Source organism: Drosophila simulans, chromosome 2L (assembly GCF_016746395.2).
Source record: "Drosophila simulans strain w501 chromosome 2L, Prin_Dsim_3.1, whole genome shotgun sequence".
Classification (NCBI taxonomy): Eukaryota; Metazoa; Arthropoda; class Insecta; order Diptera; family Drosophilidae; genus Drosophila; species Drosophila simulans.
Window position 1 is genome coordinate 18,237,448 of NC_052520.2, and position 21,128 is coordinate 18,258,575.

The 21,128-nt window shown below is 41.9% G+C and overlaps 2 protein-coding genes across 3 annotated transcripts; one reads left to right on the forward strand and one right to left on the reverse strand.

The window, feature by feature from the left end:
* Positions 1–476: 476 nt before the first annotated feature.
* Positions 477–3,116, forward strand: LOC6732678 (protein grindelwald). The gene is made up of 3 exons (XM_016180334.3): positions 477–1,297; positions 1,701–2,009; positions 2,079–3,116. The coding sequence occupies exons 1-3, from the start codon at positions 1,063–1,065 to the stop codon at positions 2,258–2,260; spliced, it is 726 nt and encodes a 241-aa protein (XP_016025400.1). The 5' UTR covers positions 477–1,062; the 3' UTR covers positions 2,261–3,116.
* LOC6732680 (chondroitin sulfate proteoglycan 4) lies at positions 2,830–19,280 on the reverse strand. 2 transcript variants are annotated; one of them, XM_016178139.3, is made up of 12 exons: positions 18,948–19,280; positions 15,890–16,599; positions 10,933–11,129; positions 10,643–10,873; positions 10,388–10,569; positions 9,741–10,329; positions 8,589–9,617; positions 6,829–8,228; positions 6,617–6,770; positions 5,896–6,559; positions 4,932–5,835; positions 2,830–4,866 (listed from the first exon to the last, which is right to left on the reverse strand). In XM_016178139.3, exons 2-12 carry the CDS (start codon positions 15,975–15,977, stop codon positions 3,159–3,161), a joined length of 7,146 nt encoding a protein of 2,381 aa, XP_016025401.1. In that variant the 5' UTR covers positions 15,978–16,599; positions 18,948–19,280; the 3' UTR covers positions 2,830–3,158. The 2 variants fall into 2 exon arrangements, with proteins under 2 accessions (XP_016025401.1, XP_016025402.1); XM_016178140.3 differs by having other exon boundaries at positions 18,970–19,279.
* Positions 19,281–21,128: the final 1,848 nt, after the last annotated feature.

A 21,128-nucleotide genomic window follows, 5' to 3' on the forward strand; every position in this document is an offset into this window, starting at 1 on the left:
TTATTATGTTTATTATTATTAATAAACTGCAAGTTAGTTGTAAAAATAAGGTATTATGATACAAATTTAAAAAAAATAATAATAATTTGTAAAAAAAAAATAACTTAAAGTTTATATTGGGATACTGGGAATTTCAATAAACACTTTATTATTTATGAAGATGTGGAAAATGTGCGCAATTTTAATTCATAACGTGGTTAATAAAGTGAGTGAGCAAGTAGTCTCTATAAAATACTTCTTGAGACTCTGCTTCCTCGTTGTTATTTATTTTTATAAGTCAAATCGCAGCCGAAAATTAAGCAACTGAAGCCGGGTTCAAAGTATGCCGAAGTCGGGAGTATTTCACTCAAAGCGCAAAATAAACAGTCGATCGCAGACACACAAATACTTGTATTACTTGCCACAGCATAGATATACAGATACTTTTGCATCTACAATCGACGTGAAAAAGGTAAACAAAAGTCAAGTCACGGTGCGGATGAGTGTGTATTTGAGATAGATGCCTCGGTGCGAGTGCTGAGTTGTTGGTAACAGCGAGCGATCGAGGCATTCCAGTCAGTAACGAGTTGAAAGTGGCTCAAAACGCGTCGCTGAACGATGGCTGAAAACGTTTAAAGTTAAAAAGCGGATTAAAATCATATAATATTGGTGTACAAAATACAGAAATAAGCCTAAAAATTAAGTCTCCTGAAATCCCCTAGAAAAAAGTGTGAAAGTGTGGAGAAACTAACAGGAATATTATGAAAAATGCTGTGAAACTTGGCCAAGATAAACTCGTTTGCACCAATACACATGTGTTTATACGTATAAGGGCAACGCAAAATACTCAGACTCCAGAAGCCAGCAATTAAAAAGAAGTTAGTCAGTTAGCGTCTGGGCCGCGTTACTGGTGTATGAATCATACTTTGGATACGTTTAAAAATAACAAAACAAAAACCTTCCAAGGAGGAAAAAGTTGTAACTGTGCTGATGTAAACTTCGATCAAACTTAGCGGAACGAACTCGCTACAAAGCCAAATAGCCATAACAAGTAAATTAAGCACACATTATAAAATACCTCAAATGTCGGTCAGGAAGTTGAGTGCCCTATCGCTCTCCATTGGTGGGGTTCCGTTGATTCCAAGTGTTTCATTGGTAGCTGCGGCCAATGGAGAGAGTAAGGATTGCCATGGCGCGATCTGTCATCCGGTCAATGAATTTTGCTATGTTGCAACTGAGAGATGTCATCCATGCATCGAGGTCTGCAATAACCAAACCCACAACTACGATGCGTTTCTGTGCGCCAAGGAATGTTCAGGCAAGTAGAATCCAAAGATTCCCAAAAGATTACCTCAGATTACCTCACTATCCATAGGGTAATTTGGCGGGTTTTATGCAAGTTCAGGTTTTTCCAGCCGGATTCAATTGTATTTCAATTACAGTGATTAACTCATCACCAATGAGTTGACTAAATATATTTATATTATGTACATATTTATGATATATACGATTTCTTGTAACTAGCTTTAGAATAGTTTTTTAGTGTAAAAGATTTGAAAGGGAGTTTATTTAATAAGATATATCCAGTTGATAACTGCAGTTGCAATTTTTATCTGACTATGTACATTGAGTTATCAAAAACATTTCCGTGCTTTATAAATTATTATTTACTTAAAGCGATAATAGTAGCTATATTATTTGATTTCTTTATCATCCCACAGCTTACAAGACATTTGAGCCGTTAAAAGCGGAGATGCTGGACATCCAGAATACCCAGCAGCTGATCCTCTTGTTGCTGACTATCCTTCTCGTCCTGATTGCGCTTCGTTGCGCGTTCCAGTTCCTTCGATGGCTGATAGGCAACCGGTGCTTCCAGAAGCTGTTGCGCCGTCTCCAATCGAAGGCCTACCCTCATCCGGCAACTGCAAATGGAAAGGATCTCAATGCTACCACCATACAGAACCTGAATGCCATTAACCATCCTGGCAGCGACCTTGAGCGGGCGCAATCACAGATCTACAGTGTGGCAGGTAAGTGAAAGGATCTACCTGTCCGGGTTTTCCCAATGTACACTTTATAACTGCAATGTTTTATTACAGGTGCCGCCGAGGGTTCCGTTGTTACTATGACAACGCCGGTGAGCACTCGCTATCCGGCGGAAAACAGCACCACGCCCACAACAGTTATGACAGAGATCGGATACGGATACGATAATCAGGCCATGGTCGTAACGCCGGTTTCCGAGAAACCATCAGCAGCGACGATTCCTGTCGCTTTCTAAGGCCATACAAGTACTTGAAAATTCTTACTTCTAAATCAGTCCAGCGAAAGCAAAATGTGCACCACATTAAAACTAGTGATATTTTCCATAGTTCTTAAGCAAGAAGTCTTCTTTCAATATAGAATACATAAACATATCTGTAGATTGTACGCGTTAAGTGACAGGTTTATATATGTTGGGGCATATGTTTGATAATCCAATGCGGCCCTGAAAACTTATATTGGATATTTATGAAATTATTTGTAAATGAATGAATTGTTCAAGAATACTTTTACTCCTTACTTTAATATTTTCCTTAAAGAAACGATAATACTTACAACATCACAACTATGAATGAAGAGATATATTTGTAACTGTTAAGAAATATATTCATAATGTTCATTTTATTATCATATTAAATTTTTAATGTGAAAAAGTTTGGTAAAATGGTAATATGGTAATATGGGGGAAAACTAATACAAGCGCACTCACCACAAACGTTTCTCAACACACTTCCATCCGGTAAAATAATTTTGAATGCGAAATAAGTATTCCTGAAAATTATTTGAGCTTCGAAATAAGACACGGAATTACGCTTAAAGGTATTGTCATTTATTGTAAAAAGTATTCCACGTTGGCAAACACAATTCTAAGGCTAAGTTAAGTTGGCTTTTTGAGTATAACTCTTTTTCTCGTCCTTAATGCTAATCGTTTGTATATGACCCGCCAGATATGTATGTGTGCTTGTTTCCAAACTATAATTAATGTTTTCGTATATAAAATGCTTCACTTTTCCTAACGAATCTCATAAATCAGCCTTAAACGTAAGCTTATACTTAAATAAATAACATAGGACTAATTCCGATCGAATTGGAAACTCTTGTATTGATCCCATTATTGCAGAGCTTATTTCTATGCCTTACACCCAATACTGATTCCGCCTAAGTAGTGGATTTGTGGGCGGGGCCGATGGCGGTGAGCTGACCGATCCGGAAATACTTTGCGGCACAGAGGCATAGCCAGCAAAATCATTCGCCATATCGCAGGACGAACTCCAGGCATCGTGCTCCAGGTGATAAGGATTATATCTCTGCGGCAGCATCATTTGCTGCGGATCGCACTGATCGTCCGTCTCCTCCTCATCGGGATCGTAATCGGGATACTCATGTTTGTACGACTCCACGGGTATTATCTTGCAGTGGGGTATATTGCTGAAACCCGGTAACGGTGTTGAATTTCCAGTGGCCGGCACGGAATCCGCCTCGGAACTTGCGTAATGGTGGCCATGATGATGATGCAGGTGGTGCTGCGGACTCACAGAAGTCAAGTCTGGTGGACACGGAAGTGCCGGCGGCTGATCCTTGGATATATCTGCCTTGTGCTTTCTCAGTTTCCTGATCTTCAATATCAACAGCACGATTAGCAGGCAGATCAGCAGGATAAATATGGCACATCCAATGGCTAAATAGTTTATGGATAATCCTGCACTGCCCAAATGAACCGTCTCGGTTTCCTCAACACGACTTCTATACTCAATCGATACGGTGGCCTGTGCCGGCTGAACTGTTTTGATGAGCAATTGATAATCGAAACTGTCGTTATCAGCTTCTGTTTCCTCGACGGATTCATGGGGCACAAAGTAGACGACACCACTTCGAAGTTCCTTATAAGAGAATATATTCGTGGATCTGTCACTCTGGCCATCGGTTGTGAGTCCCGTGCTTCGGATTATCTTTCTGATTTGCCCAGTTGATGGCATTCTAGTGATCACAAACTTGGGGTTGAATTTATTTAGTTTCAACGACAGAGGATTATCGTTGTCCAAAGAGGTAATAAGCTTTATTTTACCACCCGAGGATTCAGCTTCCTTCATTACTATGTCATTGATTTGTATTACAGGCTCCACCTCCATCACCACATCCACCTGAGCAACATAATTGGTGCCCGGGACATAGGCACTCACCTGGAAGGAGTCATTCGAGCGGTTCAGGTCCGTTTGCATAAAGCTTATCTGTGATGTTTCCAACAGCTGCTGCGTGAACCTCAAAGTTGGTTGATGTTTGTATACTATAATGCCATACAGCGGCGAGTTTGTGACGTTGTAAGACAACCTCTCCATATGCACGTTTGTGGACACACCGATATGATCCAATCTCATTGGTGAAGTAGTAGCTCCTTGCTGAACCTTCACTGGTGCCTGCAGTGGTGCCGGTTGCAGAGTAATTGAATCTATTTTAATGGTAAATATTTCGTATGCAGGATTTGATTGCCCGTCGGATACGGTGAAGCAAAACGTCGTGGACTGTGGCATTCCAAAGTGGACATATACAATGCGATCGTTGTTAATATCAGCTTGGGTAAACTGATTGGAGAAAGCCAATAGATCCTCAGGGCGTCCATCGTTTGTGATCTTTCTAAGTACCCCCAAAGTAGGACCACTCATCACATCGTATATGATTTCTTCAGGAGGTGTATCTGCATCTTCGGTTAGCAAATCATTTCTGGTGATAGTCCGATTCTCACCCTCAACGACAGTCATTTGGGGCAGGTGGGTGATCAAATGGAAGGGTTGGTCGTTAATGGGGTTGATGGAAACGGGTATTGTCAAATTGCACAGAAAAATGTTCCTGAAAAAGAGAAAGTATCTTATTACAATAACTGTTTACTTAAGTGAAATTTATGGAAGACTCACCCTTGTGTAAGGTAAACCGACATGAGTATAGTATCCTCCAATGTGTCCGAATGATCGTGTATGTAGTAGACCTTCTTAGTAAAGAAATCGCTTGGGTGGTATCTCTGCATATGCTTGAACTCATGACCCAGACCAATATTGCCGTGTGTGGGTTTTTGGATGGCTTCTATGAACAACTCAGGGTTATTTATGCCAGCTTTGGTTTTCAGATACTCCAAGATCTTTGAGAAATCCAACCTAATAGGCACCGAACCGCCTTCGTCTACATTGAGCTTATTAACTGGTAGAAATCTGAGTAAGCCTCCTGAGGAAACCGATATCTCAATGTTGAATTTCTGATTCAATAGACGATCGCTTCTTTCAGCAACCACATCGAAGTAAAATGAATCATTGGTCCTGAACTCCATAATAACAGCTGTGTGTTCGTAGAATATATGCCCATTGTCCACATCGTTTTGGGTAAATTCACTGACTTCCTTTGTGAAACCATTATCTATAAACTCATTCACTATGCGACCCAGACTTGGAGGAACCGTAATGTTATATCTAATCTCTCGTTCCTCATCTGAACATTTAAAGTGCAAGTAGTCACGCAGAATTTGTTTTTTGGTTAGGGGAAAAACATGCAGATTTTCATTGTGCTCGGCCAGAATTTCAATCGCCTTGATCTCAATATTCAACATTTGGGTGGTGGTGTTAAATAGCCCATCTGTTACCACAAAGGATAGTTCGTTTCTCCTGGAGTTGGAGTCGTGCATAAAATATATTTCTTCGAGGTTTATTTGAGCCTGGGTGAATTGTTCGATTTTTTGGTGAGGTGCTGCCTTCCTTGCCAAGTAGCCGCCGTATATGTGATGCACCACAAAGGTAAGATTCTCCGGTGGAGTGTCGTAGTCTTGAGCCACTGAAAAAGATCATAACAATTTAGTTTTAAGTTAGGTAAAACAATAATTTTTCAGCTTACATAGGTCAGTATTTTTGATGACATAGCGTCCGCCGTTCCACACCTGCAGGCCCGTATTGGTGACCATCATGGGCTCCTCGTCGTTCACTTGAACCACGGCGAATTCCAGCTCGAAAGGAACACTTTCCTTGTTCCTGGCCATGGCCACCAAAGTAATGCTATCGGTGGCATTTTCGCTGCCATTGTGCACATACTGTATGCTACCCTGTTCGAGTTGTTTTTGAGTGAACCTCTTGACCTTCGAGTTACCAGCCAAAACGTGACCAGAACTCGGTGTAATGGTCACTATGTACTCCAGAATCTTTCCCCGATAGTATTCCGAATAGGGCTGTATATCAGTTGGATTTAGTTGAACAGTCTTTCCCTCTACAACCGAAATAATATTCGAGTGCATATATAGCTTTTCTGGTATGATCACGATCTTTATCATCAGTTGCCTTAGCCACGTTATGCCATTGGTAACATCGAACACAAAGTAATCTGTAGACTGGTTAACTCCTGCTTGAATATAAAACATTTTTTCTGTGTTTACAGAAGACTGATCGAACACCTTGCAGTTGTATTCATCGTCGAAGGACATGGACTGCATTTCCAAATAACCATGCATGGGAGAAGATGTTACTAGGAAGGTAATGTCTCCGGGGGAAATATTGGGATGAACCACCTAAAAAAGGAAAGTTAGTTTCTGAAATTATAGGTTTTCTGATATAAGCATATCTACCTCTAAAACATCTCTGGAAATTAGTACACTTGTGGATTCCTCCACGTAAAGTGTGTGATTCTGTTTCACCTGCAGGGGTTCCCAATACGCAGATGGATAAATCCGGAACATGACCTCTCCCTCAGCTGTAATGTTCTTGATGTGCACCCGATATCTGTGAATTTAAAATAAATTCAACAAGACTTGTTAAAAAAATTCACTCTATTTCTTACCTAACTTTATCCATTGATGCGATTTCCGTATTCCAGTAGACCAATCTCTCCCGTTCAATATCCAAGTGGGTAAAATTACTCAGGGATGTATAATTTGTTGCCTTGTAGGTCGTAGTACCATTCTCTCCCTCATTTGCTCTGCTCAAGTACATGAGAATGCCATACGAGGGGGGTTTAATCACTTCGTAGTAGATTTCATCCAGTTTCATATCCAAATTTGTTTCCAAAATAAAGTCTTTGTTCTTTAGAACGACAAATTTACCCTCCTGAACTATGGATGCATTGGTTGCCATCATGGAGACGAAAGGATCTGAGGCACGGATCTCCAGCAAACCATTCACCTCATGCTCACGATCGGTGACTATAAAGGACGCAGTTCCAGAATCAGCACCTGTGTGCTGGAACATAATTCTCCTGTTTGCTATGTCGTCCTGAGTGAAGCTATCGATGTAATGACCACTCTTGTAAAAGGCACCATTGGTGCTAGACACATGGATGTAGTGGATATCTGTGTGATTGGTGTTGACATCTGCATCCAGATACTGGAGCACTGTGGGATTGAGTGTCCTGATTCCGTTCCTGACCACATGGAATACGCGCTCGATGGCGGTGCGATAAGGCTCATTGTCGTTTACTAGTTTTATGTGAACTTCCATATTGGACACAAACTGAAGATCAGTTTCGTCTCCCGAGAGTATCAGCAACTCGAAAGTGTCCCTCGTGGATTCGGTATCGTCATGGCAGTAGTATATGTCATTTCGGAACAGTTGCTCCAATGTAAACATTTCCACTGGGGTGGTGAGACCCGTCTGTTCATCGTACTTGCATATAACACCATGTTCCGGACTCAATGAAACCTGAAACTGCAGACTTTCGTAGATGTTGAAGCGTATGCCAAAGTGATTCTTGGTTATGAGAGCCCTTTCTCCCTCCTGCACCTGCAGAGGCTCGTGGTTTTGATAGCCCAGCTTGTTGATTAGCTCATCGGGCGGTCTGTAGTTAATCTCCAGAACTCCCGCCACATCATCGCATTCGGCAACGGAAACCACAAACTCCAGATGATCACTGAACCTGGAGTAGCTGGTGTGATGAGTTTGATATCGGATTCTACGCTTCTCTATATCCTGTTGGGTGAAGGAGTCCAGCTTCTTGGCCGCCTTCCGCGAGCCCTCCACATAGATGCCCCCGTAGCGAGTTGACTTCGTTATCTTGTAGATCACGCTGCGCGCAAAGCTCCCGATGGGCGTGGTCTCGTAGGAGAGTACATCGCTGGTCAGCAGAATCTCCCGGCTGCCATTGATAGATATCTGCGAGGGTCTGGTGCTCGTTATGCGCAGGCGCGTGAATGTGATGCGGAAGTCGAAAGTTTGCGTGGTCACAAAGCCGAACGAGGCAATAAACTGTGAAAGTGAAATCAATGCAAATTTATTGGCTACACTGGTTAACAGGGAAAGTGGACTCAGTTAAAGAAACTAAAACTTTTAAAGGAAAACTATATTTAACAATCAAATAGATTGGATAAGTTTGTGTAAAATTTTGTTTGTTCTATTAATTTATAAAACTTTTGTTTCTATTTTCGGAAAAAAGCACCGGCTTATAAAAAAAAACATACCAGTTCCTATTGGGCACTTCCAATAAATATTATGTTTAAGTTAAGGGCCCCGAAAACTCACATCTGTCCCAAACATGCAGCCTAGTGTTGGCTTACCGCCCATTTACGGCCTAGCTCGTGTTTTGATTTTTTTATTCCCCATACACACCTTGAATTCGTCTTGCCAGGGAAAATCGCTGCTGTGCAGATAGCGAATGTGGCCAAGGAGCAGCTGGCTATCGCTGAACCAGTCCACGTTCACCCAGGAGCCATCAATCTGCCTCAGCCGCTGGAGAACTCCATGCTGTGGAGCCTTAACGATATCGTACCGAATGTCGATGTGGTCATCTACAGCATTGGTGCCAATCGAGAGATTAGCGGGACTGATTGGCAAAGAGCTCTTGTGGATCATTATGAGGCCCGTGTTATTGACTAACCGAAGCTCCAGCGGATGTACCGAAACAGGCAGATAAACAGTTTCACTCGTCTCGATGCCGTCGGATACTTGCAGTTGCAGTTCATAGCTAAAGGATTCCGCTGTTGTGGAGTTGTACAGATACGATACTTTTCCCACATTCACTTCGGCCTGGGAGAAGGCTGATGTGGTCGCACCTCCAACCATAAAACAACCAAAGGTCTCCTGAGGACTCTGGGTCGGCAGTATGGTGTAGATCAGATTTCCAGGCTCGCTGTCTGGATCGTCAATGTTGAATAAATCCACGTCCAGTACCCTTTCTATTCCCTCGATCACTCGCAGGATTTTATGCGAATGCAGTCTTAATTGCGGTGGATCATTTATGGGTGTTATATTGGCGTGTAAAAGGAACCTATGTTTGCCCAATATATTCTCCGGTATCTTGTGCACATCCCCAAAGATCTGCATATCCAACGTGGCATGATCATTGAAGTTCTCTTGGCCATTGTGCACATACTTCAATTTATCTGTGGCTAAATCAACGAGGTTAAATGAGCGACAGGGCACAAATATGGCTTTTTCAGCTGAGTACTGCAAGAGTTGTCCATATTTCGGCTGATGTACCACATGGAAAATAATGGATTGCTCGTTTAGACTTGGATAGCGTCGCAGATCGAGTATAATGTCTATGAAGTGGGGCGATAGAAAGGCAGTTCCACCTTCTAAAAGCTGCATGGGTGAGACATAGAGGAGCTCTAGCTCAGGACTGGTTTCTGTGAAGATCTGTGAGAGGAAAATAAATATTAATTAAAGAGCTTATTACTAAGTTTCCAGGAGCTCTTAATGTATCTTCAAATTAATATACACATCAAATGTATGTAGTTTTAAGGAATATTTTGTATATACCTTAAAAGGTCCCTGAAAATCGGCCTTGATGCAGTAGGACTGATCGCAGTAGCAGATGAAGCCGTCCACTCCGTGCTGACTGCAGATTCCGCTCTTCAGGCAGGGATTGTACTCCACGCACGGATACTTCCACAGGCAGTTGAGGGCCAGACTGCGCGAGATGGTCATCTCGGCGAAGCCCAGTGGAAGATCGTTGACCAGGATGTCGCGCATGCAGCCCTTGAAGCTGATCTCGTTTATCCGCAGTCCCTTGCTGATGAGCCGGCGGCGCATCTCCTCCTGAACGCCGCCAAAGAAGACGCTCTTCTCGAGATTTATGCTTGCCTTGGTCTCATTAGCGTGAGTTCCCCGATAACCGCTCGTGGCATCGTCGAGGATTAGCTCCGCAATGGCGGCGTTATAGCGCAGCAAGACCCGATGCCATTTGCCATCGGATATGTGCTCATTTGTCATGAACTGCACCAGACTGCCGGCCTTGTTGAAGGTCACCTTCAAGTGCTGATCCTCTATTTCGAGGAGAATGAAATCAAAGCCGCCGTTGAAGAAAATAACGCCAGCACTGGCCATTGTGCGGAATTGCAAGGAAAGGCTGTGTGAAGGAGAACGATTTAATAGGTAAGAAACAGATTTGATTTCGTGGAACCCACGTTTCTCCCATAGCATGCGATTCTTTCATCATCAGGGAATACGAATCGTTCCTCATGAAACTAATGCTATCCTGGATGGACCCTTCGAACTCAGTGCTGCAAGTCCAGGCAACTCCAGTACTGGTGGTGTGACTCGTGCGATCCTTGGCGCGCTTGATGATGTTGATGTTGTTGTAAAAGACCTATTTAAATATTACAAAAATATATACCACAAATATTAGCAATTAGCAATCAAAAACTAGTTCTACTACTTACATCTGATATACAGCCCCGAAAACCGATAACACCATCCAAGAACTCGGCCGTAAAGTCCCCCACGCCGCCCAGAAATGTCCCGAAGTGGATATTGAGGGCGGCGAGATCGCCTGGAAGCTGTTTGCGCATTATGTATCCGTCCACCTGCAAGGTGATATTATTCTCGAACCGCTGCACCGCCACATCGTGCCATTCCAAATCGTTAAGCTTTTGCTTTTTGGGCGAACGCAGCTGTAACCGGAATCGCTGTAATTGCGCTCATATGTAAGGAGACTCGATCGATGGCTCACCTGCACCACATCCCGTTCGATTTTATAGCTGAAACTGATCAGACCGCTCTCCAGGCGCAGCAGGCAGTAGTCGGTCCGTCCGGCGGCCAGGAAGAGGAAGGCGTTCTCCTGCCTGGTGCGAAACTTGACGCGGATGTTCGTTGACATCTTGGCCTCCTGCAGCGGCATCGATACGTAGCCATCGCCGAAGAGGGAAACTGTGGGTCCATGTCCAGGCATGGGCAAATTGAAATCGCACAAAATATTTTTATAATTTAAAAAACTTCATGCATAAGTCAGATATATTTATTTTGATATATGTTAGAAAGATGTTTCGAAATGTGTAAATTTTAATAGTTTATAGATTCAAGACTTCTTTCTAGGTAAATATAATGTTGACTCCATTATGAATTCTGCCTGTGGTGATTAAGTTGTAAATTTCCATATAGGATACTTTACTTTACACTTTATTTTTGAATTTCTTCTAATTATATATTCTTTAAATTCACTTCAATCAAATGACAGATGTGGATACAGTTGCAGCTGATGGAAACAGATACACTGGCCAGTGCTCATAATGTTGCAAGAGCTGCCGCCAATTTGATTGGCAACCGCGTTCTATTGCAATCCGTATACAAATTTGTCCAGATCGGTGGATCGTTTTAGATCAGGCCATCAGCTGTCGGGCTGTCAGTCAATGTCTGTCGAGGTCACTCAGTCAGTCATTCATTTATCAGGCTATCTATTGAGAGCCATCTTTTATATCTTGATTTGCGTAATTAGTTGTGGGCTTGAGTCGAACGTGTTTTTCTCGGGAACATTCGTATCTCAAAAAAATAAAGCAAAGAACCTGACAACTTCGAACGTTGTATGAATAATTTCCCATTTCTCGTTTGACTTTCGAGTCAATCCCACCTCGTAAAAATTGCATGATTAATGATTTTCTACATTCTGTCGTACGCTTGTGCAATAAATTATTTTGAAACAAACATTTGTCAAAACATGGAATTCAACATTGCGCGGGACGCGATAAATATTTTAAGAATTTCTCTAACCACCCTGCGGGCAAAAGGGAAAATGTTTGCTGGCCATTTGTTTCTGTGTGTTTTTAGTTGCTGTTAAGACGACATATTGACCTAACCCACATAGAAATCGTTGGATAAACATGAAACAGTTGCATACGAATGGCAGACAAGCACCAGACTGCCGGATAAACAGGCACAAAGCGAAATGGGCAACAAATGGTCAACTATGGATGCTTCTTGGGTCGTACCATTTTGACGCCAATTAGCAGCAATCAGGCGTTAAAAGCGGCGGAAAATATAGGAAAAACACTTTCCCATCTGCGGGCCTAGGCAGTTGACCCACATTAATGCTCGGCTGCGCTGTAAATGCTACTTTTTCATCTTCAGATGATGCGCGTGCCGCAACCCAAAACAAAGGCGATCCGAGATGCGGAGGCGTTATTGCTGGCCAAACAATAACACGGAATATGGAAGCGGAATACGTCACCGCACATTTGAATACCCTTCAAGAAGAGTATTGTTGCGCTTATAGAATGGGTGCTTAAAAGCTTTTAAGGCCTAAAAATCTAGTCAAATCAACTCAAAATGTTTATATTTCCATGACAAGAATAGAATTAGCAATTAAACCAGCAAACAAACTTGAAGATTCTTCGTTTCTGTATCTGTAATGCAATTGAAAAGAAATTTTTGAATAAGTTACTATTAATCCTCGAGTAGTCACTATAAGTACCTATATAGTTAGATATACATTTGAAAGCCCATATATCCTCTATAAGGCAGACGACATTGACCAAACTTAATACTGAAGTATTTGACTGTAAGTGGAAAATCCGCCAACCCAAGATCTAAATGCTTGTCAAAAATTTGCTTTCTTCTTGCCAATCTCGCGCGCAATAATCACCCCTTTGTGAGGGCAAACACATGCCTTTCAGGAAGTTGGATGCTCAACAATAAATGCAATTTGCATCAACAAAATGTGGTGCAGTCGGAGCGGAGCAGCCCCAGCATCAGCATCAACATCAGCATCAGCGTCAGAAGTCATTCCAAATGTCGGGCGGCAACAAATGAGACATCATCAGGAAAAGTCTGTCCAAAAGTGGGGAAAACTTCAGAGGCGAGCACACGACGCAAGACTTATGGCCACAGATGCCGGGCACCTCTCCACCCACTCGAGAAAAGCATAGGAAAACCCCCGACATCAAATGCAACTCCCCTATCAAATGCTAAATTTATGTTTATCTTTTATGCAGCACGGCGGTGGAGCTGGCTAGGTAGCCAGCGAATATTTATGTTATGGCCAATGTTTATTTTATTTGAGTTACATGTCGCTCGGTGTCCCCATAGCTTTGGAGCTATTCGGGTTTCTATAGGTTTTATGATCGTGTCGTTGCTTCGCTTCTCTTTTTGGTCTTTAATTAATGCTCCTTTGGTGGCCCGCTGAAGTCGCTGTTCATTAAAACTTTATCTGACATTGGCAATTTATAAATTATTTTTTTCCTTTTCGTAGTTTTCATTTCACTAATAATGTCAGAGTTTATTAGTGGAGCTCGTGATTTGTGGGCTTATTACGTGATCTTGAGTGGATTTTTGTTGGCTGTGTGCAGTTAATATTTATGGAGCTGCGAGTTCTGCTTACGGACGTTAATAGGCAAATTGATGGTCGCACAAGAGGTATGCTTTATTGGCTAAGAGATTGAGGTGATCGGGGTATTAAAGCGGTTCACAGAAGTCCAACAAACTAGGATTTCTCTTTCAGTGTGCTAAATATTTACTAAAAAAGTTGTATCTTAGATATTTCCCACAGATAAAACCCATTTAAGTTTCATTCTACGAAATATTCATTCTAAGGAATCCCCAAAAGCCGCCTTAAATTTTTGTCGCTGGCCATAATCATTGCAGTAATTTCTGCGATCTTCCAAGCAGTCATTAAAATAGTTTCCTCCCCCCATTCACCATCGCATCCACATTCTGAAGGCCCTCGGATGGCTTAAGAGATCAATCTAAATCAAATAAAAACCGTACTGAAGAACCCCTTTGAGTTGGCATTTCCCTGCCGCTTCCCTTGTTTTATAATCTTCAATGGGCGAACATGTATCGCTATCGCCAGCGTCTTCAGCATAATTAGACTCCGGGGCCGCATAAAATTCAATTACACAATTATCTGCGATGGGTAGGCTTCAACTATCGACAATTGAGCACCGCATCGGCAAGTCATAAAGACACATTTTCTCATGACTCAGGGGGATCTAAAAGGAGAACACACATTGTCGCCAAAATAAATTATTGTATTTTATATGCAGGCAACCGCTTTTTACTGCGCCTGCAGTTAACATTGGACATGTGTTGATGTTTATATTGCAAATGTAAATGAATAATCAAGAGGCGACACACAGCTTGGCAGATGGCGCGAACCAGATACAAATACGGATACAAACGTGTAGATACATTTGTATACACACACGTCTATGTTAAATTTGGCACAGCGCTTTGCGCGTGTAAATGATTTACATTTCACGTATAAATAAAAACATATATTTAAATGCACACAAAAAAAGTAAATCTGTATATTTAAAAAAATATAATACAAATTTTTAAACAAATTTGATAAGCAGATATATCCCAGTACAAAGACTTCGGGCTATTGAACATAAGAAACATAATACGTATATATAACCCATTTCAAACAGTACACTTGCATTATATCTTTGGAAATGAAAATTTATTTTGGTGTACAAATTCAAAAAGCAGACTAAAAAAAAGCGAGGAAAACAATTTGCGCCTGCCGCGGATGATTCACGTTTGGCTTCTTAGCCCCCAAGTGACGTCACATGCTAACTAAAAATATCATTAAAAACACATTTGCGCCAAGACCAAAATATATTTCGTACATGTGTGTCTCCTGACTGTGCTGATAGAACGAAAATTAAGAGCACGCCTGACTTTGGATAGCTGTTGCGGTGCACCGCACAGATACTTTGAGTTTTTCAGCTTCGGATACTCTGCGTTTCCCCAGGGCCAGTCACAACAAAAGGCAGCAGAGAAGCAGAAACGACGACGACAACGAGAAAAGTGCGCCCCAAGTCAAATGTCAAGCGTGAAAAATGCGTTAAGTGCACTGCAGCGGCGCATTGTAGTTAAGTAGTTGGATTTTATGGGCCGGCCAGGGTTGCCATGGAGCATTGCGAATGCCAAACTGGGGGGATAGCTATACATAAAAATATCTGGGATAGATAGCAACAGGAAGGAAGCCCACAGCAGGCAGCGACCAGTTGGTCGAATTAGTCAGAGAAATGGATTGACATAAATCTTTCAAAGTTCAACAGGTCACCGTAAAATACTCGTGGGAATAGCTGCGGAGCACATTGTTTCGCTTTAAGTGTAGGACAACTCAAAAGCTTAAAATCCTCATACTTTAAAGCAGTCTAAATATTCCTTAAATACTAGTAAATCTTCAACAAAGAGAACAAATCAAAATTGAATATAAATAAATAAATAAATCCAAATATTTAAAATATTTTAGATATTTTAAAGTTTCATACTGTCTTTTTCGATCGGAATTCCTCTTAGTTGCCCCACTGTATCTGCGCCTTGGCGCACGCGAGTAACACAAAAATGTATGTGGCACTGCACCATTTGCAACTCTTTATTTTGACTTTTATTTATGTCGGCTTCGATGGCAGCCAAAGTAAATGCAATTTGGCTTCAGCTGCTTCTGCCTCTCTGGACCTCATTTTTATTTTTTCCGGCCAATTCGTGGCTGGCCATATTTGTAATGAGCATAAATCGTGCGTTGATCATTTGCCATGATAAATCTCATGTTTATGCGCGGTATTAAGTTCTGGGGCGCGTATCTTTGGCTACCTGACTGTCGTAACATTTAATTAACTGTACGTTCTGTGTCGCAGCTTCTGGTTACCTGCTTTTTATTAAAAATTTGGTTTTTTCGAACTCACCTTTCATGGCTGCGACAGTTTGCAATTGCAATATGGCGAGCCATGCCAGCCACAGCCATCCGAATCCTAATCCACGGAGGCGCGACATTCCGTTGCAGCTGCTTTGAAGTTATAAACGCGCTGGTGTGCTGCTGGCTGCTGGAAAGGATGATCGGATCGGATCGGTTTGGAGGATGGGGAACTGGGACTCACAGATCCGGAACCCCAAGTACCACTCGCGCTTCGTTCGTTTTCGTCTTTGTTTTTCGTCTTTAATAATTTTGCGTGTTAATTGATTTTTCATGGGGCCACGCATCCGTCGTCGTCTTCGTAGTCTGGGGGCCTCATAAAAATAGCATCATCGGGGGCATCGAGGCATCGGAACATCGAGGTTTCCTCTCTAACAGCGGCACAGCATCACGTCCTGGCCCGCTGGCCACATAGACAGATGCTGCATGTCATTTCGTTGACAGAAGTCATGCAGGAAGGGGAATCACCTCGAATGTTGCCACCGACTGACTGGCTGACTGGCTGACTGACTGTCGCACTGGCTTCCTTTGAAGCGGTTGCTCCTCTTTACTTCCACGCCCCTTTGGACGCACACTTTGCAGCCAACTTTCGCCCGATTACGTTTCAATTTCGTTCGAGTTTTATCATAAACACATTGGACACTGACGACTGATGCGCCTAGTCGTTTATTTGTTATTTCGCTTGGCAACTGCTTCACTTCACTGTAATTGGAAATAGATTTATGGGCATTACGTATTTGCTTTCCTTTTTATTTAAATATTCACTGTTATTTATATAGCACGTTTTATGCATTTATAATTGGTCAGTTGGGTATAAGCCACCTACTAGATTTTAACATTAAGTATTTATTAATAATATATTGGAAAAAGATTAACACTTGCAACTTTATAATAATTTGTTAATCCAGTTATTTAATAATTTCATTCGCTGGCTCGGCCATGTTTATTTTCATTGATTTTATGCTCAATTTGATTTTATATGCCTCAGTTATTATATACAGCTTCCACTTCAGTCATTCATTTGCTATTTTAATTGCCATAGATTTTAAGCCAAACAAATCTCAAATAAATTCAAGTACCCGGGACCCCGATGCTTTGGGGTTACATATGAAGCTACGTATGTATACCATTGATTAGCGTATCTACAGATACTTTATGGAGACTTAATTGAGTTGCTGCCGCAGCAAGCTGAGGCACGACTATGCTCCTCCACTTCAGTGGAAATTGCTGCACAGTTGAGTAAAATTTATTGTATTTTCGGTGGTGACGGAGTGGGGGGGGATCGCCCATAAAAAGTGGCCTTAAGTGGCCGGACAGCTTAAGCTCTTTCCCAGCAACACGAGGGATTTGGTCTTATATGAAGTGGAATTTCTAGTTCAAAATTTTGCAACAGCAGTCAAAGTTCATGGGGCTTGTTTCGGTAGCCGAGAAGCGTTCATAGGCCAAAAATAGGACTCTTTCAAGTTTAGAATGCAAATCGAGAGGGACTTGTAATCTCGGAGGGAGACGTCCCCAGGGGAAAAGGAAACTTCGGGCGACGTCGAAACGTCAACAACTGTGACTGGAAAATGAATTATTTACGCCGGGGGTATCTAAAAATACTGCACCAGACTCTCTTATGTTTATGCATTTATTTCCCGAGGCAAACTGCAGCACGAAACTGCGGCAGGTTCGACATCATGGGGTCAATTGCACAGATACTGCCTCCAGGAGAATCAGTCGTGGTGTCTTGCGTTCTCGTTAAGTTCGCTCTGCTAATTCTGCTTGTTAATTTTTATATGCACCGCCCAAGTTCTTGTCGTTCCGAATACTTTTATAGCCCGTCGCAGCAGTCAAAATACAATTTGAAACGCCTTGCCGCTGCAGACGACACCGAAACCGAAAAAATAAAGTGACAATCGGCAGGGTGCATTTTATGACAGACGCGTGTTCCCTCTTTCCGACCAAACTTTTTCTCCCCATTAACATAAAAATTAATAAATGTATCTACCGGATAGTCAGAGTCTGCCAGCTGCCGCTACATGCACTTTGGGAAAGTTCTTGCATACTAGCTTATATTTTTTATGGTAATTAAAAATTGGTGGCACACAAGCTTTTGTGAAAACAAAAGGCCAACAAAATACCGCTCCACCGAATCGAAAATTGATTTGATAAGCCATGAAAACGGCGTTTTCATTTGGAAAATTGGTAGGCGTCGCTACCCACGCCGATTTGTACGCTTTCCTAACTCAACAAGAGGCCTCCAAGGTGTGCGGAGTTTTCCTACTCCATCTCAGTTGCAGTCGATGATTTAGTCACACTCTTTTCGGGCACTCTGATTTATGATCGCCGAGTACTGCGATTGATGAATGGAGTTGTGCTCTGGTGCGATTTCAGCACCATATGTCACAAATATGAATTTTATTGGTGCATATATCCTCGGGCGGAGTCAAATGGGTACAGTTTGAGTGTTGAGCAATTTTTACTTTAAATTTTAAAATTTTATACTTCTTCCAAAGGGATTTTATATATTTAATTGTTGTTCAACTTATTTTGATACCAACTCTTGAATGTCATTTTCAAGATTATGAATTTATTTTAAATTTAATCCAATTATTTCATTGTTGGCCACAGTTTCTGTTTTTCACATTAGTTTTTCGGCAACTATTTTTATTTTCCGAATTTTGATTCATTCATTTTCTCGACTTTCTGTCCGCGATTTCAGCACCTCATTTTTCACACTCTGTATGCCTTAAAATTAAATGATTTATATTTAATTTTGCCTAGCTGCTTGTGCACACATCTTTCGTTTACTTCCGTTGAGATCACTGACTTTGTTTGACTTAGCCCTTTGGCAATTTTCACAGAATCATCAGAATGGGTGGTATTCACGGTCAATTTGCAAAGTTCTGTATCTTTTCGTATTTTAAGATTTATCTACCAAACGCACAACAACAAACGCTTTCATTCACAATGAGTTTTTAGCCGGAATTCTTGACAGAACAGTGCCGACCGTAAACATGGGGAGGAAAGCCAGAAACTTAAAAATAAATTAAGTTTCTATTTCTTACACATATCCACTGGCCCACTCACGTTTGGAAAAACTCTGAAGGGGCGTGCGGTCAGAGTTTTCCGCGTTTTCCGATTGCCGCCACCCGCGCCAAGAACCAACCGAATTTCCCGCTTTCCGATAAGCAAACGAACCGAACACGCCGACGATTTCTCACAGACTGAGCCGAGAGGAAAGAAAATTCCGCACGCAGTAGTGCGCTCGCTCGAAGTGCCCAATGAGCCCCGGACCAGACCCCATGGTTCCCGTTCCCTGAAAGGCCGCCGATGGCTCCGATGTCGATTTGGTGCCACCACTCCATGGCGCACCCGCGAGTGACTTTTGTGCGCTCTGCGAACGCGCGAACGCAAACGCGAACGCGGCCCAATATGTATCTCTATCTAGATAGCAGTGATGAGCTGCACGCTCGCGCAGCCAAGGGATGCGAAAGGGATACGTCTGAGAATCAACTGGCTGCGGTATGAATCATTAACATTAAGGACTTTAGAAACTACGTACTTTAAGGATGTCATCTTAGAAGAGCCGCGATTGTAATTGTAGTTTTTAATCAGAGACATGGCTTGTACATGTACATATATGGTTTTTTCAGCATTAACCTCATGCTATAATAGTAAACTTATTTTTACTACATAATGCGAGTAGAGCTTAGAATGCAAGAGGTACCAACTTAAGACTAATAGTTAATATAATTATGTAGAGGACTAAACAAATTTTAAAACTTTTCCTCTATATGCTACTGTGTGTCATATATTCTTGGTATTACAAGTGAATCATAGCTGGTAAAGTGAACACCATTCACAACTTTTGGCATCATTAATTCTATACTATATGATTCTCCGAAAACCCATTCACCCCTTTACCAAATTTGAAAGACTCTGTGCTCATCACTGATACACCGCTGATGACACTCTGTTCTTCGGCTGCTCATTTTCATTGCTGGGTGCTCTTCGCGTTTTCCCCTCTTTTCCTTTTCATTTTCATTTTCCTGTGCAGCACGCGAAAATACGCGGATTGAGCAATTGCGAGCGCCAAGAGGCTGAGGACTTGAAATTTTTCAATTTGTTTAGCGGTGCTTGGACGCTGCTCTCTGATGATCTTCATCTTCATTGTGGATAGCAGGGGTCTCATACATGGTAAAAAATCTCTGATTGTAATATAAATTGTCGAAGAAAATTTAGGAAAATTATCAACATTACCAAATATAAAATCATAGTTATTCATCCAAGGTTTTCACACAATAAAAATATTGTATTGTGTATTAAAGACTAGATACCAAACTATAAGTCCAATTATGACAGTGATTTTTCTTTCGGTGCACCCACACATGTGGCTTCAATTTGACTGGGACATCGCCTTTGCCACATGTTGTTTGCCTTTCTCTGGATGCCGAGTGATAAAAATCTCTACCATTTTTCATCAGCCTATTAAGTTACATAAGTCACACGGTCCCTGCTAGTTGTTATGCCCACCGTCTGTCCTGCTGTGTAAATATCCTTTTGGCGTGCTAATGAACCCTTTGACACCAGGAACCAGCAAACGGCGACCCGCACCCAGCGATCATTCGACCTCCCTGACGGCCCTCAAAAATTCCTACTGACAGCAGATGCCACATAAATCAGGCGCTGCGAATGAAGAATTCGCCGTGGTCAGCTCATTAATAAATTAAGTCCATAAAATCACACAAAATCACCTAGGGAAACTCCTAAACCAGCTGGTACACCGAAAAAAGAGGATTGCTTTGACGAAAGATGAAACTTTTTGAATCGGTCTTAATAAGATATGATTGATCAAATCAAAATTATTACTTTGGAAGCATAAATGGTAGTGGCTCCTTAATTGCGGGCTTTATTTTGATTTCCCGCTGATCCCAATATAATTTACACAGACTGATTCAGGGTCTATCGAATTTTTCCCAGTGTGCCTTCGATTACTCGCCCCTTTTAGGACTGAGCAGAGCAACTGCAGCGCGAAAGGAAACCCTTAGGGGCTGTTCCTGATAACGGCGACAGCAACGACTCCATATCACGCACAATTTGTGTTCGGGAAAAGTGTTCCGGAGGAGTGCCGGCGAGAGCGTCTACGTGGATCTAGGTTAGGCCACACAGCTGTGGCATATGTAAAAATAAACACATAAAACTGCACTTTTACTAATTGCTCCAGGGAAGCAAAGAGCACCACCGTC